This window comes from Colletotrichum godetiae (assembly GCF_030913485.1).
Source record: "Colletotrichum godetiae strain CBS 193.32 chromosome Unknown BDP55scaffold_6, whole genome shotgun sequence".
NCBI classification, from domain to species: domain Eukaryota; kingdom Fungi; phylum Ascomycota; class Sordariomycetes; order Glomerellales; family Glomerellaceae; genus Colletotrichum; species Colletotrichum godetiae.
Genome location: NW_026851254.1, coordinates 162,172 through 187,981, shown reverse-complemented (window position 1 = coordinate 187,981; position 25,810 = coordinate 162,172). Strand labels below are relative to the sequence as shown.

Here is a 25,810-nt window from a genome sequence, read left to right as displayed (position 1 = left end):
ATGACGCATTCACCATGATACCTTTTTCTTTTATCATGGTCTCGCCCTTTGATGGCCTTGATGCGCTTAGGGGGCCAGGTGGACGACGGGAACTTGGGTCAGGCGTTGCAGGAGTTTTTGGTTCACAGAAACCACAGGTGTCATTTCCAGCGAGACATTCCTTCTACCTTTACCCCCTTTTCACACCGCACAAACATTCTTCAATTCTTCGATATCCTCACGTAAATACCACACTGCTTACTCTTGCAATGAAAATCACCAAAACTTTCTGCCGAATGTCCCAGTACTGTCTCCCAGTGGTGTGAAAATCCGGCAAGTAACAACATCACCAATCCACTGTCCCATCGCGGTGCTCAGGGGACAATTAGATTCGCGGCCACGCGAGGATCGTTAGGAAGCCCGTGCGCAAGCTCCCGCACTCCGCTACGTACCTCCACTCAGAAATCTCCATTCCAACGTCCCCTCCACTTTTTTTGCATCTTTGTCCCGCGCGCATCTTTGGGAGCAAGCAAGTCGGTCTGTCATTGTCCCTCTCACGATTCCAGCCTCGCCAAAAAAGCTCACCACCTCCAAAACACCCAACGTAAGCACTCAGCAAAGAACATCGACGCCAGATCAAGGGGACTAACGAATAATACTCTAGCTTCCTTCCCCCGCATCTCCTTTCACCAAATCAACATCCCAAGCCAAACATACCCTTACACAATGGCCGACGTAGAAATGGAAATCGACAACCCCCCCTCCCCCTCCGCCGCCGAGGGAGGAGCCGCCGCCGGCGCCGCGCCGGCGCGCAATGAATCCGAGATGCAGACCCACGGCCGCGCGACCGCCGTCCGCTCCATCGAGGGCTGGATCATCATGGTCACAAACGTCCACGAAGAGGCCGACGAGGAGTCCATCCAGGACATGTTTGGCGAGTACGGCGAGATCAAGAACCTGCACCTCAACCTCGACCGGAGAAGCGGTTACGTCAAGGTGCGCCTTCCTCTCTACTTTAGCATTCGACTTTTCACTGGACTATGATCCTACAACCACGGAGATGAAACTTTGGGGGGAAAATATGGAAAGCTGACATTCAGAACAGGGCTACGCCCTCATCGAATACGCAACCCTCACCGAAGCCCGCGCCGCAATCGACGGGGCCCACGAGGCAAAGCTCCTCGAACAGACCGTCTACGTCGACTTCGCCTTTGTCCGCCCCCCGCCCGGCGGCAAGGGCGGCAACAACAACCAGAACAACAACATCCGCGGCGGCGCGAGAGCGCAGAACCGCGGCCGCGGACGCAGTCGCAGCCGTAGCGTCGAGAGAGAAGTCGTTGCTACCAAGGACGGCGATGACATTGAATGAAAGCAGACGGGCGAAGAAATAAGTGAGCGCAACTGATACTAGCGGGAAAGATTCCAAGGGGTGGGCGGTGGGCTATTTACCATCGACGATGTATCATCCCCCCCTTTTGCCAACCCCCTCAGGCGTTGGCAAAAAAAACATGAGAGGGTTAAAATAAAAAGAAGGCCTTGATAGGGTATTGGCCTTTGCCGATGTGTCGCGACCAAGCTCAAGACAAGCTGGTTCGCGGGAAAGCACGTCGGCAGGCGCGTTTCAGTCTGAAAAGGTTGGTTTATTATCACTCTTCTTATCTCTCCTCCTCGCCCAATACTGACTGGTTTATAAAGGCTGCAACTTTTAAAATCAAAATTTGACATGACCATAACTTTTTTTTGCGTTTTGAGACAATGAGTGACCTGGAGCACCTGACAATGCTGATCCTAAGTCGATCAAGTCGCTGGCAAGGGGCAAGTTCACTCAAAGCTTGAGCCGACTGTGTCAAATGGATGAGCCCTACTCCGAAGCAAGTGTTGGATATCGGCCCGAGTAGCCAGCTTGAGTCTTGTCAGTCTCGGGGCTTAAATCCTTGTGAAGGAGGAGCCCATAATCTTCGATTAACCGAAAGGATTGGATGCCAATCATACTGAAGAAAAAAAGCCTAGAAACTCCCTGAAATGCATGCTGCTTGTTACGGCGCACGTCACGCATCGGTATCGAAGCGGCAGTGGTTGGGCAAGCGTCACCTCCTGCACCTACATCCATCTATACCCGAGGCAGGTGAGGCAGGTAGGCTATAGGGAGCAAGCGAACCACCTCAGATTTTCCCAATAGCTAGCTACCTCACAGCCATGACGCAGGGACTTCTGCTCAGAAGCTTAAGATGGTTATAATCCTGAAGTGCAGCGCTATCGCGTTGGCTATAGCTTTCGATTATGGAGTCATCCCCCCCCTTCACATCGTCCCTTGCTTTACATTTTCGTCCTCGATCTTTATCGGGCCGTAACAAATCGATGCTGATCAGGAGTTGAGCACATCTGGGTCTCGCAATCACTTCATCTCATCCAAGCTTAGGAGTCATAATCGTCATTACTAACGTAAAAAGGCCACCCGGCCCTAGAGGTATCGAAAAAAGCCTATCCCCCAACTCAAGGAAGGGAGAGCCAGCAATCCAAAACTTTTGTATCCTCGTTTGCAATCCTACTCCGTCGCAATGCCCACATGTCATGCTTCGAACCAATAATGTACCAAAAAGAAAAAAAGAAAAGCCTTCACCCTCATTCTCATTAACCCTCGTTTACGTCGTCGCGCGTTTCCCTTCACCGGCCCTGCCTCACACTCTGCATCTCGTGCCTAGCCGGCGAGTCGAATCTCCCCGACGACCCGTGTGTGCGGGCCGAATCATAACCTCCAGGCGATTCGTACCTTGCGTTCTTAGGCGGCGCATCGTAGACAGGCTCCCGTCCAGCGGAAGGTGCTACTGATGGCTGCCTGACGGACCCTTGCTTAAGTGAGCCCTGCTTGACGGAGCCTTGTTTGACAGATCCCTCAAACTGCTCTTCTGACGCCGGTCCCTGAGGCTGCACGACGGCGCCAGCATCCTTCTTCTTCATGCTGAACATTCTCTTGAAGCCAGAAGGAGGAGCCGGCTGCACTGTAGCCGCCTCCTTGGCGTCGTCCCAGATGAGGCGTGGCACAAGCAGTCGGTAAGGCACCGTAATGCCAGTGGGATCTTTCTGGTTCACCTCCACATTGAGGCAAATATCCAAGCCACCCTCAAGGTCGACTTCATATGTGTCCGCCTTCTTCTTCTTCTGCTTAACCGACAGCCCGGTTGGGGTACGGTGGAACGCCTTTGGTCGTGGTAGCATCTCTTGCGACCGAGGAACCTGGCGCTCGTCACCCATAGTGTAGGCGCGCGGTGGCGGATGAGCTGTGAACTGGGACTCATCGCCGGGCGAGAACTCGTCTTCCGACTCAGGTCCAGCCCTGACAGGTGCGCCCCTCATCCGTGCTGCAGGACGAGCCGTGAAGTAGGAGTCGTCACCGGACTGGTACTCGTCGTGTCCTCCTCCCCCTCGAAGACCCATACCCCGAGACCTGGGCGCACGTCGGCGGTCGTACTCATCATCATATCCATAGTATCCATCATCAACACTGCCGTCGACGCTTTCTTCCTCTCCCCAATTTCCATTGATGCCACCATCATCGGGCTGAGACTTTTTGCTGTTTCGGCGGCCAAGACTGAAGACACGCGTCAACGACAATGACCGCTTGGGCTTGTCAACAGTGGGTGGTCGGCCTCCGTCAGTCGAGTTGCGGCGCGAGAGACTTCGGAACAGACCACCAGCCTTGCCCTTGTTGTTGGAAATCGGAGGACGCGAACGAGACTCATCGCGCTGAACATCGGGTCGGTAGGCAGGGCCACGATTCGAAGAGAACCGTCTCAAGAGGCCTCCACGGCTGGCTGGTGGGCTTGGGCTTCTATCATAAGCCGACAACGGCGGCGTGGGAGGCGGCGTTGTGCCTGGAGTCCATTCTCGGATAGAGCACCAGTTGCGATGGGGCAACAGGTGCTTGTTGTTTCTCGCTTTACCATCGACGCCATGGTGGAAGAGCGGGATCATGTCTTCATCGGTCGACTCGTCAAAGTGATGAATCTTGTTACGCTTGTTCAGGATATCCGCCATCAGATCAGGAGGCGGCGTGTTGACGATCGCTGAGGAGACAACATTTGGCATGTATCGGAAGTCCTTGTGCTTGGGTAGGCCGAGCTTGGGGTTGGCGTAGAACTGGCCCACCGCAGCGAGATGAACGTCACCACTCAGGAAAGTAACTCTCACGGACTTATCAGCCGCCAGATCCTGCATATCTTGGATCACGACTGTGCGCTCCTTCTTGTGGTTCTTGGCAGTCCAGTGGTCGTTGAGGTCGTCGAGAACTTCGACGCCTCCGTCAATGTGGTTGAGGGTATTGCCGAGCATGCCCAGCTTTCCGAGTGCCTTGACGGGATCCATGGCTCTCGAAGTGAGACTGCATTTGTTAGCTTGTCTTCATGTTGTCACTGGGTCCGTATCGACTTACATGTTTTCCAACCAGACCAATCTGGGGTAGGCAATCGGAACGCCAAGCAAAACAAGCAAGTGCTTGGTTCTGCCTGTCCGCAGCTCTTCATAGCAGCGGTCCATGATCTTCTGCCACGAGGGCTCACTGACCACATCAAGTTCGGTCCGCTCCGTTCTGCCGTCAACAGCGAGTAGAGAAATATTGGATCCTAGCTCAACAAACAAGCTACGGCTCAACTCGCTGATGTACGGACCAGGTTTGCTGCCAAGCACCCAACTGGGCTCAGTGGCATCCGTCTCACTTGGAACGCTCTGGTGCTGGAATAGCATGTAGTACTTGTAGGCAACGTTGCCAAGTCCAGAGAACACTGGGGAGTTCATGTCGTGGTGTGCGTAGGAGCCGAAGCCATCAGAGATATCGTGGTCGTCCCACATGTTGACCATGGGAATCTGCGAATTGGCCAGACCAAACAGACCTTGCGAGAACCACATGCAGTACCGTTCCAGATAAGCTCGCTCAAGCTCATCCTGCATTGTCAGGGTGAAGGGCGAGTTATGCTTGTGTAAGGGATTCTTGATCGCCAGCCATTCGCGGAACTGCTTGCTTTGGTCCATCAGGCAATCATTGTAGATTTGATCGCCACCGCCAATCATGACGTGGAAAGGCTGTGACTGGTGCGTGTTGAGAACGTCGCGCCACATGGGGTCCGGTCCGCTGAAGTCGTCGGGGTTGACACTAGCACTGAAGCCGTTGCAGCTGTGGAACATGATGTTCATGGACTGGCCCAGCGCGGGAACCCAGAAGCCCATAGCAGGTCCCCTGTTGATTCTGTATGCGATCCGCTGCTGCTTCTCACGAAGCTCGATCTCAATGTTGAAGCGCCAGAATGTGCATCCGCGCTCTGCGTGCAGTCTGAAGCCGCGAACATCCTTGTACTTGGAGACCTTTTCTCCGTCAATCTCCACGCGCTTTCTACGGCTGGCGAAAGACCCAGGCAAGTCCGGAGACCCATTTGGCGGGGTGTAGTCGGGCGGGCTTCTCGTCTTCTCAAATAGGCCATTGTCTGTCTCGTCTCTGGACAAGTCCTTGGCCTCGTCGAGATGCTCCACAGGGCGGACATATAGCGTCTCTCCCCGTCTGCCCAGCTTCGGGATGCCCGCAATCGGGTCCACGTATTCTGGCGGCAAGCCCTGCTCCCCGGAGATCTCCTGAGGCGGGGGCGGTAGAAGCTCGATAGGCTGCACGAAAAGCCTCAGAGTTGGCGCGATTTCGTATGAGGAATCGCTGTCTTGCGTGACGATCATGACTGAGCCCCTCCACAATGTCTTCTCGTTGACAGCGATGTTCCTGTTGCGAGCGGGCACCTTTTCGTGCTTGAGTCCGCAGTATCTCAACAACGGACCACACTTGAGGAACAGCGGCGGCTTAAACCGTGTAGGCGCTAGGTCTCTGTTAGTTCCATGATACAAGGCACCTCAGTCCATGGGAAACTTACCATGTGTGTCGTCGTACTCGCCATCAAAGGCTTCAGCCTTGCGTGGCCGCGATGTGCTTTCTCTGCGCTTACCGCCGCCACCCTCTCTGCCGCCCTCCCACCAAGGAGTGTCCTTATCAATGGAAGCTAGGCGCTCCTCGCTGAGGTCCAGCATGTTGCCGCAGAGGCTACCGACCGTTGCCTTCTTCCACTCATCGAGGTATACAGGCGGTTTGTAGATGCCCTCGCCAGGACGGAAAGTCTTCTTTGCAGGATACAGATCCCGAGAATCGTCGCTAAATCCATCATCCTCGGAGTAGTATTCCCTGTCGGTCAGCCTGCCACGCGCCGTGGCATGCCCGTGAGGTGCATAAGGGTGTCCATCGCCACGTCCACCCGAGGCTCCGGGCGCACGTTGAGGGTCTTCGTATCGAGGATCTTCACCGTCAGAGTCGGAGTCGTAGTGTTGAGCTGCCGGGGCAGTGGCACGTCGTTGAGGTCCTCCGAAGTCAATGCCAATTAGCTTCGCAGCCTTACTGGGCATCCTGGCCTGTCTGGCTTCTTCAAGTGTTGCGTCCGGGGGCAATGCCTGTTCGCGCGCCGCGTGCGACACGGATCTCTGCACGGGAGGACCGCCCTTTTCTGCCGCAGACTGGTCCAAGGCGGCATTGCGAAACTCAATGTTTTCGTACTTCTTCTCTGCATCCTTCCGGATGCTGAACCAAGGGTCGCCTTTGGGCTGCTTTTTGAGCTTGTTGCTCCCGCTCCGCGTCAGAGAGAAACTGGGTCTCCTAGACCCAGCCACCGGCGGCGTAGGCTCTGGGCTGTCGTCTACGCTTTGAGGATCGGCGGCTTGCGGCAATTTCATATTGTCCTTCGCAGCCCGCTCGCGAAAGCTCAGATTGCGCTTGGGAATGCCCGAATTCGCTGCGACAGGTTCGCTGGGCGGCTCACGAAGGCTCACACTTCGCTGTGGAACACCAGAGGAGGGTGGAGGATGTCTCACTTCCATCGCCTCCATCGCGGGGCCTCTTGACGGATAAGGGCCGGATGCATGCCGCTTATGACTTTCAGGCATGTACTGAGGTTGTTGTCGCCGATCGTCGAGCGACTGGCGCGGCGCATACCTTGCCTCATCTTCCGGGTAGTATTGCGCTGGGACTCCACGCGAAGCAGCGACGTTGGCGTGCTGCTGGACGTGCGGATGATCGTCGAATCTTTCATCGCGGAAGCGCACCTGCTGCACAGGCACTTGGTGTACCTGTACTTGCTGAACCGGTGGCTCGGCTTCTTGAAACTGCTGTAGTTGCCGAGGAGGCTCAGGTAGTGGTCGCTGAGGCTCCTGCTTGGGCTGTTGTCGCGGCGCGCGTTGCGTTGCTTCTGGTGGTGAAAGCAGATCAGGGTTCTGGGCAGCCTTCGCCACAGCCTTCTCCCTGGCGCGGCGCTCTGCAGCCTCGACACGAGCTCGCTTTTCCTCTTTCGTGATATTGTCGAGCTTCGACTCAAGCCTCTGTAATGGAGATCGGTCGTTGGCGAACTTCCTGCTGGAGTCTCCCATGGATCCTTTTCTCCTCTGCGCATCTCTGCCTGATCCTCCAGCCGATCTCCTTCTTGACGAACTTTGAGGATCGCGGGGTTCGCGAGGCGGCCGCGCCTCGGTTGCGACATCGAGTGTGCGCTGGGAGCGGTCTAGGGGAGGGTGATCCTGCTGTTGCCTTTCGGGAGCAGGATCCTTGTAGTACTCTTCAGGGTTCATCTCGTCTTCCGGGCCGACCAGCGGACTAGGCTGTCGCGGTGTTCGAGCTGGACTCGGAGCAGGAATGGTGTAGGGTAGGCCACCATTGCCATATGGATGTCTGAAGCTCACGGGCGGTGCGTTGGGCACATCGGGGGCAGCTGGAGGTGTGGGAGCTGAGAGAGAGTCTAGATCAGGGTCCACGTCCCTATCATTGCCGTTGCGCTCTCTGCGTCGTCGCTGGCGCCTCTCGGCCTGCTCGTCTGGATACTGAGACTCGCCGTAGGGAAAAGTCGACGGGCGCGGGGCAAGGCCTTGGTCCGCGAAGCTGGAGGCAGTGGGCGACGCGAAGGGGCTGAGGGTAGACTCGGTGTAGGCCTCGGTGTTTGTTGTCTGTAGTGAAGTGCGATTCGACTTTGGGGGATGAGGAGGAAGCGGTTTGTCTACTGCCGCTGCTGTTGCTGCTGCGGTTGAGGGAATTGGCTCAGGTGACATGCGCTCCGGGAGACTAAAGTCTTCAGATTGGCGACGCTGGCGTCTGGCGGCTTTGGGGCCAGACAAGTCCCCCCAATACGGCGCAGGAGGCATGGCGGCGAGGCTACCCCGGGGATAAGGTCTACCGTCGTCGCTGGGATTTGCGAAGCGCTAATCGGGCTGCAGACGGGAACAGACGTGGGCGCAAAGACCGGTGAGTCGTGCGTACCGCCGTCCGTGGGAAAGCAAACCTGCAGAAATACCTAGAAGCTACTCGGTAAACTAAAGCAGAGTCTAAGTAGCGGTAGAGTGAATATGGCCGGGCGTCAGAGACATATGCGGCTTGCCATAACAGCCAATGCGATGCAGACACGCGGGCGCAAGAGAGGTCGGCCGTATGCAAGAGCAAGGAAGTCGAGAGTGATAGGTAGGTCACCGAGATGAGATGCCGAGAGGTGAGATATGGGATGATGGGCCAAAGGAAATTGTTGCAGGCGAGAGAAGATACAGACGAGAGAGTGGGTGAGAGAGATATGAGACGAGAGGTTAAAAAAAAGAAAAAAGAAGAAGGAGCCTTCCGAGAATTCCCACTGGGAGCTTGAGCTTTGCCTGACGACTCAAGCACACGCCAGCAGAAGCTAGAGAAAACCGAGAGCTGGGAAAATAGCGAGGTTGACTGGTTTGTGCTACGGCGTCATTCGCCCACCGAGTTGGGTTTAGCAAGATATATGCTCGACCGGGGTTGGGGGCGGCTTGGGCGGAGAGAAAGCGCAAGAAACCCTGTCTCGTCGACCAGGGTCTTTGAGTCTGTTCCAGCTGTCCCAGTCTTGTCTCTGGCGTCTTTGGTGCTCTGTCACTCTGTTCCCACGATTACCCGCCAAGGTACGGTTCGGATAGGACGCAGGCGTGTCATCGATTGGGCTGGCAAGGCAAGAAAGATGCATCGAATGCCGCTGCCGCTGGGCACGAACAGCCGCGACAGGGGACTAGTTGTCAACGGGGTACGGACTACGGAGTAATACAACTGGGTCAACGAGGGTCTCACTGTCAGGTCGAGAGTCAAAGAAGGAGGAGAAGGAGGAGCTCCGAGTGGGAAAGTAGAAGATGGAAGAAGAAAAGAGGCGGTCGGAATGGAGCCACTGAACGGCCTCGCTTGCCATTGACCAGTGACCACGACTCCGATGGCTGCAGCTTACATGCAGCCAGGCCCAGTCTCCTAGAGCCCCCTTCGTCTCCATCGTGCCATCTACGCCGACGGGGGGCCACGGGAGCCTGGGAGGGGGAGAAAGAGGCTCCAGCTTGCCTGCTACCATATGCCGCTGTCCTCCCTGTTACCACTAACCGCCAATGGGGCGGACCGACGGAGGGAATCATGGTGAGTAAATCTTTCCTGCCAAAGTGTACGCAGTACAAAACACTGTGGAAAGACAAGGCAAGCGATTGTGAGATGTGAGATCGGGGAAAGGTGCGGATACAAGGTTTGCAGGCCAGGGGTATCTTTGGCACCTTAGAACAATGTGAAGACAATTGGATCCGTTTGAATCTGTAGGAAAGAAGGTGGCTGAAAGTCTCGTAATTGTTCAATCCTCGAATCGTCGAATCGAGTAAGGCAAGGTAGCCCCAGACAAAAAAAAAAAAAAAAAGGTACGAACGGGACAGATACGGCACCCGATAATCAAGTTCCCTGCAACTGGAACAAAAGTCAATTCGATCCGACGTGGGTAAACACAATCGAAACTGGCGGTCGAATATTGAGGTGGTTGGCGCAAACAGAGATACCTACCTGAACCTCACCGTTAGACTGACGGTGACGTCGACAACTTCGACAGCTTCGACATGCCAAGGCCCAAAAAGGAGAAGGAGAAAAAAAAGCAAAGTCAATTAATTCAGCACCTTTGGTTGAATGATCTGTTGTTTCAAGCATAGACCGTTTACTACCTATCTCAGTCTGTGAGATGGGCTGCCCTACGCAAGAGACCAAGGCAGATAAGGAGACAACCCCAGACAAAGTCCTAGGAGCTAAACAACAATGAGTCGCACTCCAATGTCAGAACAATGCAGACCCAGACAAACAAAAAGACCCTTGAGAGCTTAATTATCAAGCCGTCCAGAAGCCGTGCAGTAGCTGTACTGTTTGGTGCGGGAGTGCCCGCCCACCAAGTCAATACTTCAGACCAGGACACCCTCTCCTTTACAGAGCTTGGACGTTAGTCCTTCTCCAACGGGTATCCGTAACCAAACAAAGAGCTCACGGGAAAATGGCAACGGGCCTATCCAATGTTTCCAATTGATTGATTGGTTGCGCCTCACAACACCAACAGCGCCGTCTAACTTGTAAAGAAAACACACTAACCACAATGCCCAAATGCTATAAAAGTGACAAGAAAGAGAGAACCTCGAGGTATTTGTATGCAATAGACGCCCATGCCTGCCCTGTCATACGCCTTATTTTTCGGTAAGCCTATCAGTCTCTCTGTTGCCGCTGCCCTCTCTCGAACGGTCCCGGCGGTCGTGGTATGCCCCAGTCTCGTCCTCGTCGTCCTCGTCATCACCAGCAAACGCATCGTAGAGCTCACGGCCCCGGGTACGCTTTTCGCCATTGAGTCCCTCGGTCTCGTCTTCATTGAGCAGCTCGAACTCGTAATTGTCACGCGGCGCGCTGTTGCGACGCTTACGAATGTAGAACCAGATACCCAGAGCAGAGCAGAACACAGCAATGAGGCCAATGGCGCCATAGACCCAGACGCCAGCCTTTCCGAATGACGGGAGCCAAGACACCCAGTTCGACGGGCTGGTCGTGGCCGCCGGTGTCTCTTGCGTGTCTGTGGGCTTGCCGGTCTCCGTAGGTGTCGCGTCGGCTCCAGATTGGATCTTGGTAGGCCGCTCGGGGTGGTCGGAGGGCTTGACAACAGAGGCAGTATTCTCGGCAGGGTGCGTCATTGTCGTGATGGCAGCCGGCAGAGTGGTGGTAGCGACAAGCGCGTGATCGTTGTCGTCCTCTTCAGTGGGCATGGGAAGAAGAGTTGCCTTGCTAGCGTCAATCGACTCGCCCCAGAGCTTCAAATGCCAGTCGACGAAAGTGCCCTTGTGTTCGTTCTCGTTAGAATCCTTGACCACAACGGTCCACTTGCCAATGCCAGATTCACCCCTAATTTGTAGTTAGCATATAGATTCTAATGTCTCGTCGTTCTCTCTTTTAACTTACCAGTGAGCTACACTCATGAAAGTCCAGTCAGCGTAGCCGGACTTGGCCGAGTCCATCTTGCGAGTTACAGAGAGGTGGCTGGTAACTCCTTCAGGGCTAATCAAGTCGCAGCTCAAGTCACCTCTGCGTGTGTGGTTCACGTTCATAGTGACCGTCACATGCTCCAGTCTCTCCAGGTTGGCCTGCTTCAGAGCATCCGCAGTGACGTCAAAGCTGACCGCGATGCCGTCCTTGCCTTGGGGAATGTCCTTGTTGACGTGAATCCATGGAGAGTAATACCAAGCCTGGGGCTTAACGTTCTTCCAGGCCTTGGCTGCCTCAACCATCTTAAAAGCATCAATCTTGCCGTATCCATACGTGTGGCTGAACTTCTTTCCAATCTTGGTCGGCATCCACTCGCCATTGGCCTCATCGATGGGCACGGCGGTGTCCATGGCAAGCCACTGCATATCTCTCCAAGAGAGGTCAGGGCGAGCCTCGAGAACCAGCGCGTAGACACCAGCACCCAGAGGAGCAGCGGCGGAAGTACCACCATGGCCGTTGTAGCAGGCATTTTGGCCGACGTCAGTGGTGTGCTACGCAAACAATTAGTTCTGCTCCCGTCACGTCAGAGATTATGGGGAACATACGATAGCATCTCCGCTGCCACTGCTGTACGTAACAACAAGCTGAGCCGAGCACTTCTCGGAGTAATAAGGGTGCTGACCCTTTCTGTCAATCGCGCCAACAGTGATGCTGTAGATAGAGTTCGTGTAGCCGTCAAAGTTGCAGTTGTCATCATTCGCGGCACCGTTACCACTGGCAAAGACATAGATGGAGCCTTTTCCGCCACGACCCTGCTGGATGCCCTTGAGCATAGCACGCTTAATAAGGATACCAGGCGCATCCATGGATCGACCGTCATCCGGGGGGCCCCAGGAGCATGAGTAAATATCGTTGTGCTGGTAGTCGTAGGTCATCGCAACAGCCTCGTCGGCATCGGAAATCAACTTGCTCAGGATACGGATACCCGCAATCTTGGATTCATAGGCCACGCCTACACCGCAGACGTTGTTCTTCGCCGCAGACACTTCACCAGCGCACCGAGTGCCGTGCTTGTCGTCGCTGAGGGTAGGCTTGGGCTCTTCGCGGTGGTCGTTGAAGTCGTAAGAGCCGGCGGCGTAGTAATTCGGCTTCAGGTCATCGCTGTACATGTCGAGACCGTCGTCTACGATGGCGACGGTTGCGTTCTTGCCCGTGATACCCGACTTCCAGACGCCGGCGACGTTGATGTCGTGACCGGGCTGGACGGTGTTGAGCAAATGCCACTGCTCATTGAAGATGGGGTCGGCGATGCCAAGGGTCTTCATGAGTTCGTTCATCTGCTCAACCATCTTGGGGTCGGCCGCCTCCTGGCGAGCGAAGTTGGCGGGACCATGCGACCGCGGAGGGACTCTCTTCTCCCAAGGCTTTCGAAGCTGCTGTTTTTGCGAGAGACGGACGCCATCGAGGACGTCGGAGCCGCCAAGCGCGCGTTTCCGCAGCTTGCGCTCCTGCAGAGCTGGCTTGACGATGTCGTGCTCGACCTTCCTAGCTGAGAAGATGTGATGGCCGTCGAGACTGCCGAGTGTACCCTCGTGCCTCAAACCCAGGCGATCGGCAACCTGGCCGGGAGATGTAGACGAATCCAGCTCGAGAACATAGTAATCGTTCGTTTCGTAGTTTCGAGGGGAGGAAGTACCGCTTGCGAGGGCAGCAAGGCCGAGGAGAACCGCGGAAAGCTTCATGATGCGCTGCCGAAGACCCCTCGAGGGGATGTTGATGATGCGCAAAGGAGGGACTGAAGAGGTAGAGAGGCGATAATTAGCTTCAGTGCCCGTATCGAAATCGAGTCGAACCAGGAAAGGGAAAGAAAGAAAAAAAAATTGTTTATCTTGAAGAGGCTGCTGGACACAACACGTACCTCTCTCGTCGGTCAGGGGAACAAAGAGAAGAAACGGGACGTGGCTCGTCTAACGTATGCTGGGGGGAAGAGCGGAAGACGAGACGTGGTCGAGTCGCAAGTGGCAAGGGCGGCCCTTGAAGATGGCCAAAGCTTCCCGATTTCCCTTACAGCACGACACTGACTGCGTGCAGCGTGACTGCTTTCCGCTTTTCGTTTTTATTCCCTTACGAATCCCTCGAATACACGGAATGCCTCCTGCGTACCAACTGGTGTGCCGGACTGGTACACCACAGATCACCTGGCAATACCCGTTTGTATTGCTTGGCGACGCAAATTCGATGGAGATAGCAGGCGATTGTTGGTAAAGTATTACTTGAAAGACCAGAGTTCATGCGTAATAAACAGCGGGGAAGCTCCGTCTCACTCTCCGTTGTCATGTACTTTAATATCGATATGACCAAAGCTAATGGCCCAGGCGAGAGCGAGAAATGCCAACAGGTAGAGCAGCAACAGCAGCACCCAGTAACGACGTTACCGGAGATGGCGATGGAAAAAGTGATGTTGGAAAATGTGACGGATGAGTGAAGTGATGAGGGAAACTCGAAGCTCAGAAGCCAACTTGGGAGCAAATGGAAAATGCTGACAGGCAGTGTGACCTGGAACACAAGGCAGACAGAGTCTCTGGCCCATATGGTAGATGCAATGCAATGCTCTCTCAAATGCTGTTTCGTGGCCTTCTCGAAAACGGCAGGAACATAAGGATGCGGACAGGGCGTCCAATGCTACCTGCTACAGTAAGACAAACTCCCCCGAAAAGACCCCTTCACACCAGCCACGGCCGCATTAGATCCATCATCCTCTCAAGCAGGTTGCAGCCCAGGTACACGCAAACCTGGGGGCACTAGTCCAATGTAAGGTAGCCCGTACCCGTCGACTTTGAAGTTAGGGGTCCTGCGCGTTTCTGGTGATAAGGACCCGATACCCAAATACATACCTGCACGCTACGGAGTACCTTGCGGCAAGGTACCTTTCTTTATACGGAAAGGGAAGGCGGCGATTCAGGTGGGCGTGGGCAGCAGCGACTTCGTCTCCAGTAAGGCCCCCAATAAGATGTTGAAGCTCACTGCCGCACCACCGCCCACACTGCCGTTTCAACACTGGCGCAGCCCGTCCTGGCCCCACCTCATTGGTCCCGTTGTTGCCACGAGGTGCCGTGGATGTCTTTGTCAAAGTATCCTCTTCCTTTTGCCTCTCATCATGTGCTGCTGCTGCTGCTGCTGGTTGCGCACCTCCCGTTGCTAAAGACTCGTGCTTGGGAAAGTACGTACTCGCATTCGTAAACATGCAAAATTACGGGTGCCAAACTTGTCCTAGCCTGAATTGTCTCCATAACGATGCACGAACAGTCAGTATCTCGCCTCCATCTACCTATGTGTACTGAAAGTCCAGCTAGCTCCCCACGGAGGTCACGACCGCCTCGGATCTTTCCACCTGAATGTAATCTATCGAAACTTTGGCAACCGTGTTCTCCCGCCTAACACGACACAACAGAAATTCTGCTTCCCGCAGTTCTCGAAGCAGAGGGGGGCGCTTTCAGCGAGAGAGTCAGATCTGACTGTACCAGTGTACATTGTACCTCACCTATTCGTAAGAGGGCCCAAACGTCGAATCAGAGACCACGCCTCAGACTCTTGGCTCCGGGGGAGGAGGCTTCACGCTTCAGGCTTCAGCATTTTCACGCCTGCCTTGGCGCTTGACACAGTCAACCGTTTCGGAATCTGCTCCCGTTCGCTTCTTCTTCTCTCTCTCTACCAACACACTCGTGCACATCGTGGCAACCCTACGATGTACGAAGAGACTCTTGTGTTATACCCTCCCTTCGTTCCCACCGCGCAGTACTATGCTTGAATGCTTGAATGTGTGTTGTATAGTAAGAAACGTTGACTTCCCTAGCGTTTGTATGCCTAGTCATGTAAACAACAGAGGCGTGCCTGGAACGCACATCAGCAAACATGTTTCCTCTCTGGTGTACGGATATGTCCAAGTTGCTGGGTTCTGTGGCATGATCCCAACGCAAGCCACAACTCTGACAGCCTCCCAAGACTCATGTCCCGCATACCGGTATGTCAAAGAGGCAGACATTGGTGCCCCCTTGATGGCAAATGCATCTCGAGCCGCATCGGACAACCCTGCTTCTGCATGAATGGATGGTATCCTTCGAAGCAGTCACGAATCGGCCGAAGAAGGATATTCCGAAGTACCTCCTTATACTTCAGAACTGGAAAAGATATTCCTATGGAGTCTGCCACACTGGCCTCATGACTTCCACCATCCTTTTATAATAGTTCAAGATCGTGGAAAGAAGAAAATGTATTGATTCATTAATCACATCCACACGCCACTCTTAATGATTATCTCCAGTTCTACCTGACTGGTGTCCGATACTCCGATGGCATAACCCGCTCTCCCGTCTGCTGAATCTGTCCGAGGTAATGCTCCGGAGCTATCTGAAGCCCGATCCTATACCAACATATAACCCCATTAGGCGGTTTCGGCCCAATCTTCAACGTCCTGGCGTCGAACAATTTCACGCCTCATGGCTCTCGCCAAGCTACCCACGTCCCTCTGGGCCTTCTAATACTATTCCGCCAGCCGGCGACCAGGAGGCTCAACACCGGTACTGCGGGTGCCCGAAACGCCTTGCTCTTCCATCGCCTTGACGTAGCTCTCCCAGATTTCCGTGACTTCGTCGTAGAATTCAATGTGGGAGTCGGCTAGACCTCCGAGCTGCTTTTTGAATTCGACTCGCTTGATTCGCTCAAAGTCAGCAACCTCCTTGACAACCTCGTCATCGAACATTTCGCTGGTCTTCTTGGCTCGCTCCGCCTCGGTAGTAAGCTTGTCAATGTTCATCTCCAGTTTTCTCTGGCGATCACGACGGGCCTGCTCGTGATCGACTCCACGCACGTCCTCGAGTTTGCGCATCAATCGGCCGCTGGCACCTGATAGGCCTCCAGAGCCATGGCCTGACTGGAGCTGGTCTCTGTCGACAGTGTTCTTGTTAAGATACTCCGTAAGTTGCTCATAGTCGACCTGCTTCTGCTCTCGCGCCTTCAAAAGGCTCTTCAGTGCCGTACTGTACGCCTGCATGTCCCGGAGACTGCCGAGATAGTCTCCATCAGTGACATCCTTCAGCTTTCGCAGGCCCATGGCAGTGTCCTCGATCGAATTGGCGAAATGTCGAACTTCGTTTTCGACGCCAGGCTCGAGAGTGATGAGCTTCTGGAATTGCTCTGCCAGGTCTTTAAAGTCCAATTCGAGATCGTTCTCCCGGCGCGCCACGCGCGCTACAACCTTCTCGATATGGGCCAAATCCTCATCAAGCTTGTCGCTTCTTTCCCGGACCTCCAAGAACCGCTTGTCGTGCTTGTGGGCCTTGGAAAAGGCATTGAGGAAGCTGTCGGTAAGGTTATCAAACACACCGCTGCTTCCGGCATCGCTGCTCTGAGATCCTCGGAGGCTGCGGCTGCGCATTGTGGCGTTCCAGTCGGGGCTCTCGAGAAAAATGTGGAGGATATCAGCTCGGCGAAGGACGGGATGGAGGGAGAGGCGATTCAAGAAGCGCTGCAGCGAATGCGCTCGACGGTTGGTGAAGTCCGGCCCGAAGCGATTACCACTGACATATTCCATACGCTGTTTATCGGGAAGAGGAGGTACTGCGGCGGTAGGGTAGTCTCTGCTCAGTGCCTTATACAAGAAGACAAAGTCTGTGAACCGTCGCCGGGCTGTGGTATGCGATCTCTGGAAGGAGGGGAATGTGGTCTATAAATTTCGTGTCAGCGCACAAAGAACCCGCAATCGCAGCCAAGTTCTACAGAGCAGCTTGGATTTCCTTACGTTTGTGGTGATGAGGTAGGAAACAAAGGTATCCTTGGAGCCTTCATTTTCCTTGAGCGGCTCGGAAACTGTGCAGTCCAGAACCTCCCGGTCGTCGTCGTTGCCAGGTGCGTCGCTTTCATAGGCATGGTGGCCGTTTCTATCGGCATCCTCGTCGTACTCAGTGGCTGTCACTGAGCTCGAGCTCTCTGCAGCAGTGTGCTCGTCGGTATTCCAGGACACATTAGAGAAATCATCTTGGTGTTGATCCATGACCGCCATGGCGTCCTGCTAGGCGGACGTGGAGGGGTTACGTCGTTGTCGGGACCCGAAGTAGGCGCTTTTAGTGTTGGATAGGCTGTGAAGGAAGATCGTGGGGTGAGCCAGAAGACGCAGGAACAGGAATTGGAATCGCGAAGGTTGTGAAATAGTCAGATCTTGGAGGCTCGATCTTGGATCGTCGCAACGGATGGAGTTGGCGGAAAGAACGTCTCGCTTGCCGGACAATGGGCTGGAAGTGTCGGCGGCAGTGGTGGGGAATAGGCAAGAGCTGCCTGTCGCTGAACCATGAGAGGTGACGCTGCGAGCTTAGTATAATAGCTGACCTGATGCGGTTGGGCAGCGCGATAGCGGGGAGATGGCAGGTACCCACATTTGTCCCTGAAAGCGGTAAGCGATGAGGTAACTCGCTAGCAGCCGGGCAACACTGTCAGACCTCCAGTTCCGGAGGGCTATGACGACGCCAGCCAAAGCAGACGCAGCCTAGAAACAGACGACAGAAGCAGACCAGGGGGTTGCCTCGGATCGTCGAGCGTAATACTGGAAGCTCAGGCCAGCCATGCCTACTCTTCTTTCGGACGAGCGAAACGAACTACAGAGCTAAATGGTTTTTTGGACAGATTTATCTGAGAAGCTTTAGTGGTAACGGGGGAAAGTTTGCTAGCAACGCATACAACGGCCACCATTATACAGTAGTGGAATCTATTTGCTTCCTGAGATGGATCTTTCTAGTGCCCTGTGATGTTCCCTGGGGGTGTTGTGAACCCTCTTCTTTTAGTACACGCTACCCAGCCTTATGCCATACACACGTCTAACAAAGAAAAAGATAGTGCTTGTCTACAACTGCGAGCGATCTATTTGTCGCTTTTTTCCGCCTTCTCAACCTGTGCCTTTCCATCTCTGGCAATAAGCATCTCCTGCTCGGCCTCCTTGGCCTCCTTGGCCTGGGTAGAGCTGGCTGTCTGAGCATCCGCTGCCTGGCTGCTTTCTTCCTTCTCGTCAATGTTGTCAATATCGCGGGGGGTGGCGAAACCAGAGTTCGCGTTCTCCTCGTTCTGGCTGTTCTCCTCATCGATGAGTTCTTGCTGCTCCTTGAGGACCTCCAAACGCTGCTTGTTGGTAGCAGCACCCTCGGCACTTGACACCTCGAGGGAGATCTCGTGGAACAGCTCGTCAGGGATAGACGAAAGAACACCGACGAGAGCCTCGATCTGGCTGTGAGCAGCCACCTGGCCGTACATGTAGGCGTTGCTCAAAACCAGCAGAGTGGAGGGAACGCCATCCTTCAATCTCAGATCGAGCCACTGCTGGAGGTACTCGCGCATCCTTGCGGGAGAGACACTGGCGGTGCGGATACCACGGCTGGCGCACGCCATCTGCAGCTCGCCAACGCTGAGGCTGTCAACACCCTCGTAACTGATCTGTCTATCGTCACGCTTGATCTGGCGCATGCGGTGACGGACCTGGTACCGCAACATGTTGTCGGTACCGAAGGTGTTGAGATTCATGTATCTGCACATGGAAACCAGCTGGGGCCTGGAGAGGTTGTCCAGGGTTAAGTCATCTTTGAAGATCTTGCAGACCTTGATGATGTCCTCGCGGGTAGGCGATTCGCCAGAGGATCTAAGTTTCCGGAAGAATGTGGTAAATGCCTCACTCTGAGTCGTTGCCGGAGTCAACGGCAGACCAGTCTCTTTCAGACTGGACCGCAAGAATTGGCTGACTTCTTTGCGCGTCGTTCTAAGGATCGTCGCCTTGGCGTCTTTTGACTTCTGTCCCTCATATGTGCTTGGCAGCATGTTGGGGAACAGGCGGAGAGCGACAGGGAGTAGAAGCTCAGCGAAAGGGACAATGACGAAGACAGAGAAAGGTACAAGGCGTCCAAGATCCTGAACAGTACGTTGCAACTGGCGGTTCTCTCTCCGGCTGAGTTCGTAGCCAGCGGCCATCTTCAAGGCAAGCCGAGTGCTGATCTTGACTTCTGTCGCAAGCAATTTCGTTCCATCCCAGTAATGGTGAGCCTCCTTCTTGACCTTCTGCCAAACTGTCAATTTCTCCTTGGCAGTCTTTTCGGCATCAGCAGAGGTTCCCTTCGCGGCCGCTAGTTCCGACAATGATGCCTCAGACTCAGCCTTGTCTGCTGCTGCGGCATCCTTGGAAGATTTGCTCTGGCTCTCAGCCGCATCTTTGGAGTCGGCGGCAGCCTTGGAGTCGCTCTTGGCCGCCGGGGTGCTTTCCTTGGGCAGGGGCTTCTTAGCCGCTTCAACATTGAAGCCCGGCGGCGGGCCAGACTGGCCGTGGTTGTGGTGGTCGGTACCCAGATGACGGGCGGGTACGAGGAGGGCGAGGGCGTTTACTCGTCGAGGAAGATGTCTTGCGTTTCGGCCGAGCACAGCTGACGAAACACCGAGGCTAGACAGCGCACGCGCTGGAAGATGTTAGAGAAGAACTGCAGGTATGTCCAGCACAAGAAAAGACGGTCCATGGAGATGGGTGAGCGGGCAGGAAGCATACGCAGGGGATGGACTTACCATTGCCCAGGAGAGGGTTGACAATCGCCGCCCGACGAGCGACACTGGCGGAGGCGCTCATTCTGCAGCGGTTGACTGGTAAACAGGGGAGTTTGATGAAGTTGTGGTGAATAAAGAGCGGACTACCGAAGAATAGCGATCATGGGCGACTATCTGAAGGTGGGCAGTATACTACAACTAAAGACAATGATGGAGAAGTGGAAGATGTACAATGATGCGAAACTACTCAAGATTTCTGGAATGGAGGGCAACCGATCGCATCAAATGGAATGCTACCACGACTTGTCCCTGGCTTCCGAAACCACCCATGGCCGGGGGGTGCCCAGAGACCACCAGAAACAGCACGTGCGAGATCACGGGATTTTGCCTCCTTTGCTTTGCTCGGGGTTTCGCTTGCAGACAATGAAAGGCGGGCTGGCCGCTGGCCGCTGGAGATGCTGAGCAAGCACCACTGCACCACCTCAGATCCCGGTTCACCTCACTTTGTCCGCAGGTACGTACCTGGGCGTGCTGGGCTGAGCCTGTGCCACTTGTCATTTCTGGGCTGGGCTTGTGTGCTTGTCTGGCTTCGACCACTGTTTGTGTTGTTTTCCACCCGCTCATTCGCTCGCCTGCCACCATCGCCACATGGGTAAGCCATAGACGACGGTCGTCTCCTGTAGATCGGTGGGTCATCCTGGCCTTAGCTATCAGAAGCTTGACTTTCTGGGCTGTTGGGCTGTGCGAATCACGCCCTTCACCCGTGTGGGTGTTAGTGGACAGTAACCGGCAACTAGTTACCGGGCAGTGCCATCATGAGGAACTGAATGGGCTGAACCTGGCCATTCGGTATTGTTGCTGGAACTTGAACTTCCTACAAGTTAATACGTGGGCTTCTCAGATGATGCCGTTTGGCAATGTGGAGGAGGCAGATCGGCGGTATCGGCAGTGCCGTCCGCAGTGGCCAACCAGCCTGCCAACATCTGGCAACTTGGCATACTGTTCGTTGTTTGCACAGAGGCCTAGAACGACTGCCATAATCAGAGTACGGAGTAGTTGAGAAGGTCTTTGCAATACGGAGTATACGGAGAAAATATGGTGAGATTTACTTTGATCCCATGATATCGCCATCACCAAGCTTCATCCATCACTAGTTGGTGGCTTTCTCTCACCATGAGAATTCGTGGCACATAACACTGAGCAAACAGGTAAGCAGGTGGGTGATCACTGATGGACATTACAAGTGCGGCATCGGAATGTCATGTGTAGACTGTGACGGTGGTGTTGCTGATAACAAGCCGTAAGACGCCCTCAACAATATCCGTATGCTCCCTGGTTTTTCTACCGACTCCGCTCGACATTTTTTTGGTGGGAAATCACAAGCTCGTCATTCGAGGTCCCCCCTCAAGTGCTGACTTTGCGTGCCAGCTGGCACCAGGCCACGACTTCCGTGCACGCTATCTTATCTCAATATCGTCACCAAGGGCAGCAACGAGACTCGGAGACACTGTGCCCTGCCTGCCTTAGCGTACCCCGGACTTTAGAGCTTGAGACCGGCCGACCAGTCGAGGCAATGGAAAGTTGGAACAGCAGCTCAGCACCAGCTAAGGGTCCAGCAGCATCTGCCAACCTAATGGGGGTGAAGTTGTGAATCCCGACCCACCCCGAGGAGCCAGCAGTCTACGGATACCTTTAGTCGAGCCAGTGACGGTTCACCGGTGGAGGATTGGTACCAGCAAGTACGCTGCCAATCTCTCTACAAGCAGTGGAGGGTCTTTGGAGCAGAGAGATCCGGCCGTCGGCCACACACGCAAACTCGACACACGTTCCTCCCTCGGGTCCCCTCAACGCCCATCCGTCACATCGACCGATTTCCAAGCATCCCCGTCCGAGGTGCGCGCCAGCACCCCCGTCGCTGCACTTGCCTGCATCCCACCACCGCGGTTCTGCGTCCGCCCGCTGTTCTCCACCCTCCTTCTCGGCATTCCTTCACCACCACCTCGACCTTTGCGCTTCCTCTCGTTTCTTTTCCTCCCTCTTCTTTCTCCCCTCCCTAGATTGTCGCTACATCCCAACGTCCGTCTTCCTGTAAAGATCATGGCTTTCTCCTGAATCCCCTCCGAACACGATCCCGTCTGGGTCTCGCGATTCCGACTCGTTCCTTTTCCCCCGCACAATTTGGGGCCAGCGCCATCTCATTCCCGCCAATTTCGAAGCTACATACGGAGTAGTATCTATATTTCGAACCGACCCCTCCGTCACTCTCAATTCAATCCTACACCTGCGCCAACCGTTCATTGACTCGTGTATACTATGAGACTCCGCAAAGCTGCCCGCGTTATTCTCGTCGGCGCCCCCGGTGTTGGAAAAGGAACGCAGTCCGAACGACTCCTTCAACGGTTTCCCCAGATCCAGTCCATTAGCACCGGAGACCTGCTTCGCAACAATGTCAAGCACCGGACCCCTCTCGGTAAGTGTCACATGCTGCTGCTGCTGCTGTCCACCAGCGCTTGCTCTACACGTCCTCCCGCACATGCTAACCTCTCCTTCTTGCAGGTATCAAGGTCGAGAAAACCATGAAGTCCGGCGGACTTGTCGCTGATGATTTGATCATGCGCCTCATCTCGAACGAGATGTACAAGAACGGCTGGCTTCTCAACAGCCGCAGGAGACCGCAGGTCATGACCTTGTCATCTTCCGCCGCCACGGTCGATTCGTTTTACGAGGAGCAGCTGGATGACTTTGTCACGGCTACCGGAGCTCTAGACAGCCATGGGCCCCCCGAGGCATCCGAAGACCCCGACGCATCTTTCATCCTGGACGGTTTTCCAAGGACTGCCACCCAGGCGGCGGTTTGCGACAAGTTGATTCCCATTAACTTGGTGGTGTCGCTCAAGACCCCTTTCAACGTCATCATGGAGCGCATCTCCGGCCGCTGGGTTCACGAGCCCTCGGGTCGCGTGTACAACACATCCTTCAACGCCCCCATGATTCCCGGCAAGGACGACGTCACCGGAGAGCCCCTCACCCAGCGCCCGGATGACACCGAGGCGGTGTACAAGGAGCGCTTCCGCAAGTTTCAGGAGACTAGCGAGCCTCTCCTCGAACACTACAATAAGAAGGGCGTTCTCTGGGAGGTTGAGGGCATGAGCAGTGACGAAATCAGTCCCCTGCTCTTCGACGAGTTCGAGAAGCGCTTCGTTCATTGATTTGAATTCATCTTTGTTATATCTACAGGAGTTATACGTGGTCAAGATACCTCGGGCTGGCCAGAAAGACCCATGGCTAAAAACGGGCAGGTCGGACGGACGGGAACAACCCTCCATGGCGGATGCAGCGGAAACAATCTGCAGCTTGAATGTCGATAGTTATCATGAGTATTTTTATCAATGTACAAATATTTCATTTCTTCCACATCTACTTGCTGCACTTTCACCTGAATTCAATGTGAACACGACTTACAATGTGCTCAAACAAGATCACAGCTAGGCGCGTAATGCTAACCCGCCAAAAATGTTGTACGTAACTCTAAACGAGTTGTTCGAGACGTCCCTCAAGTTCAAGCAACTAAAACCGCAGCCGGTTGCGACTCCTGGCCTCTGCTCTTCTTGGTCTGACGACCATCTGAATTTCGGATTCCGAGTAAGGGCAATCCGTAAGTGCTCTGGAGAGAGAAGGACCTCTTGCATGAATGATGTGCACACTACTCCGTAGACCTCGGGTAGTATTCTGGAGATGCTGTAACGTGTGCCGCGGGGTAAGATAGCCATCGGGCGGCAAGGGTGCCTTGCTGTCATCCAAACAAGCACTCATGCAAGCCTCTGCCCAGGACTCGCTGCGACGCCATGAGTGAACGTGGCAGGCTGTTGCAACATGCGGTTCGCCCTTTGGTCCGGCCCCCCCTCTCGTCTGTTCGGGTTTCCTTTCACTTTGCCCAACTAGAACTGCCCTCCCTTATTGAGCTGCCTCCGGGAAACCTTGCCGCCATCCGGCGCCGGGTGGTCCATATTTCTTCGGCGGGAAGAAAGGACAGAGAAGGAAGGCACTTGCCGGCTTGCGACTCCTGTGACGTACCGAGACGTACCCAAGGTCCGGCCCGGACTTAATGCAGGACCCACTGTCCGTCTCGGAGGAAAGCTGCGGGTTTCCGGGGCACACCGACCACCTAGCATGATTCAAGCCTTTGTTCCGTCAGACGACAGGTCTCATTGGTTTGCTAATGGTGCCAAGGCAGCCTTGATATCTTGTAGGTCTCTCAGATGCTGGTGCTTCTGCTGACTAGACGGCCGGACTTAAGGTGGAGGCTCTCACGGTTTGTCTCTTGTGAGAGCCTCGTCGAGAGTATAATGTCGTAGGACAGAGAAGCGAGTTTATAAATATGTCAAAGATGGCTTGAAGATGATGGGTCACAGTCCGGTGGAGTCTTCTTAACGCCTGTACCAGTCTCTTCGTTGTCCTCATTTCCCACATAGGCAACATAATTCCATTCGTACTCACACGAATAAGTTCCACCTCAATATCTAATCTCAGACGTTGACCATGTCTCACCCTCCTTCTCTTCCCCCTCTAGGCCACTACACCGAACTACACAAATACGAAAACCTCACCGGACCAGGTGACGCCCGCCCAACGGCCCTTCAGATTATCAAAGACCAAGGCCTCGTCGGTAAACTCCCGTCCAAAGTCGTCCTCGTGACGGGCGTCTCCTCAGGTCTGGGCATTGAAACGCTCAAAGCCCTCGCAGCAACCGGAGCAACCGTCTACGGCACGGCCCGAGATCTCTCAAAAGCCCGAACCGCTCTAGACGAGATCGGAAACGGGGATGGAGGCCAAGAGGGGTCCCTCGCTTCGGCGCCAAACGTACACCTCCTACAAATGGACCTCGCCAGCCTCGCCAGCGTACGAGCCGCGGCAGCGGCCTTCAAGAAGCGCAGCTTCAGACTAGATATCTTGATCAACAATGCCGGGGTGATGTATACCCTCAAAGGAAGCCAAACGGAAGACGGCTTCGAGATGCAGTTCGGCGTAAACCACCTCGCGCACTTCCTCCTCTTCACAGAACTACAAGACCTCATGACCTCTTCATCAACGCCCGGGTCCGCGGCGCGGGTCGTAAACGTCACGTCCTCCGGCCACAGGCTGCAGGGCATGAACTGGTCCGACGTCAACTTTTCCCGCCCCGGCGCGTACGAGGGGTACAGAGCCTACGGACAATCCAAGACGGCCAACATCCTCATGGCCAACGGCGTGGATCGGCGGTGCGGGGGCAGGATTCGCGGGTATAGCGTTCACCCGGGCACGGCGATGACGGGGCTACAGGTTGGTGTTCGGGAACAGATGGAGGCACTCGTAGGGGACGAAGCGGCGTGGAGGACGGTGAAGAGTACGGCGCAAGGGGCTGCTACGGTGGTGCTGGCTGCGGTGGGGAGGGAGTTTGAGGGGTTGGGACCGTTTTATTTTGAGGATTGTGAGGTGAAGGGGGAGGCGGGGGAGAATTTGGGGTGGGTGGGGGAGGGGTTTGCTTCGTGGGCTTGGGATCGGGGGGAGGAGGAGAGGTTGTGGGAGGTGAGCTTGGAGATGGTAGGGTTGTCGCGGGAAGAGAGGCAGTGACTGGTGAGAACGCAGAGAACGAGATGCAAAATCCAAGCTTGGCCCACAAGTAGTGTTCGTAAAGAGGCATGGATAGATGTAGGAGAGGCAAGAGAGGCTCAGTCGTCGGTGTTTGCATCGCCAGTATTCATTGCAATCCTCAATTCCTGTTTTTGAGCTTCTTTCTACATCTGAACTCGGAAACACTAAATCATGGTTTCGTAGCAGATGTCAATTAGTTAGATGCTTTAGCCAACATGTCATTAGTTCTAAGCCGGAGTCCTTGCTTTTTTTCAAAGATTAAAGAAGCCTCTGATCGAAATCTCATACTTCATAAAGTACCTTTCTGAGGCA

General features: G+C 54.8%; 7 protein-coding genes across 7 annotated transcripts; 3 read left to right on the top strand and 4 right to left on the bottom strand.

Annotated features, from left to right (window-relative positions):
* Positions 1-421: 421 nt before the first annotated feature.
* BDP55DRAFT_649805 (uncharacterized protein) lies at positions 422-1,105 on the top strand. The gene is made up of 2 exons (XM_060573935.1): positions 422-583; positions 644-1,105. Exon 2 carries the CDS (start codon positions 706-708, stop codon positions 1,021-1,023), a length of 318 nt encoding a protein of 105 aa, XP_060433848.1. The 5' UTR covers positions 422-583; positions 644-705; the 3' UTR covers positions 1,024-1,105.
* Positions 1,106-2,643: 1,538 nt separating this feature from the next.
* BDP55DRAFT_690886 (uncharacterized protein) lies at positions 2,644-8,187 on the bottom strand (the record flags this gene model as incomplete). The annotated part of the gene is made up of 3 exons (XM_060576911.1): positions 2,644-4,357; positions 4,409-5,831; positions 5,886-8,187. 3 exons carry the CDS (start codon positions 8,185-8,187, stop codon positions 2,644-2,646), a joined length of 5,439 nt encoding a protein of 1,812 aa, XP_060433847.1.
* Positions 8,188-10,102: 1,915 nt separating this feature from the next.
* BDP55DRAFT_340326 (subtilase) lies at positions 10,103-13,235 on the bottom strand. The gene is made up of 3 exons (XM_060566915.1): positions 11,908-13,235; positions 11,279-11,853; positions 10,103-11,221 (listed from the first exon to the last, which is right to left on the bottom strand). The coding sequence occupies exons 1-3, from the start codon at positions 13,042-13,044 to the stop codon at positions 10,519-10,521; spliced, it is 2,415 nt and encodes an 804-aa protein (XP_060433846.1). The 5' UTR covers positions 13,045-13,235; the 3' UTR covers positions 10,103-10,518.
* A 2,607-nt stretch (positions 13,236-15,842) lies between these two features.
* On the bottom strand, positions 15,843-17,360 carry BDP55DRAFT_544627 (PX domain-containing protein; the record flags this gene model as incomplete). Its single annotated transcript, XM_060568493.1, has 2 exons — positions 15,843-17,024; positions 17,100-17,360. 2 exons carry the CDS (start codon positions 17,358-17,360, stop codon positions 15,843-15,845), a joined length of 1,443 nt encoding a protein of 480 aa, XP_060433845.1.
* Positions 17,361-18,211: 851 nt separating this feature from the next.
* Positions 18,212-19,949, bottom strand: BDP55DRAFT_544421 (LETM1-like protein-domain-containing protein; the record flags this gene model as incomplete). Its single annotated transcript, XM_060568479.1, has 2 exons — positions 18,212-19,785; positions 19,889-19,949. The coding sequence occupies 2 exons, from the start codon at positions 19,947-19,949 to the stop codon at positions 18,212-18,214; spliced, it is 1,635 nt and encodes a 544-aa protein (XP_060433844.1).
* Positions 19,950-22,180: 2,231 nt separating this feature from the next.
* Positions 22,181-23,076, top strand: BDP55DRAFT_627846 (adenylate kinase; the record flags this gene model as incomplete). The annotated part of the gene is made up of 2 exons (XM_060571812.1): positions 22,181-22,337; positions 22,424-23,076. 2 exons carry the CDS (start codon positions 22,181-22,183, stop codon positions 23,074-23,076), a joined length of 810 nt encoding a protein of 269 aa, XP_060433843.1.
* A 1,330-nt stretch (positions 23,077-24,406) lies between these two features.
* Positions 24,407-25,477, top strand: BDP55DRAFT_724733 (uncharacterized protein; the record flags this gene model as incomplete). The annotated part of the gene is made up of 1 exon (XM_060578927.1): positions 24,407-25,477. The coding sequence occupies one exon, from the start codon at positions 24,407-24,409 to the stop codon at positions 25,475-25,477; it is 1,071 nt and encodes a 356-aa protein (XP_060433842.1).
* Between the last annotated feature and the right edge of the window lie 333 nt (positions 25,478-25,810).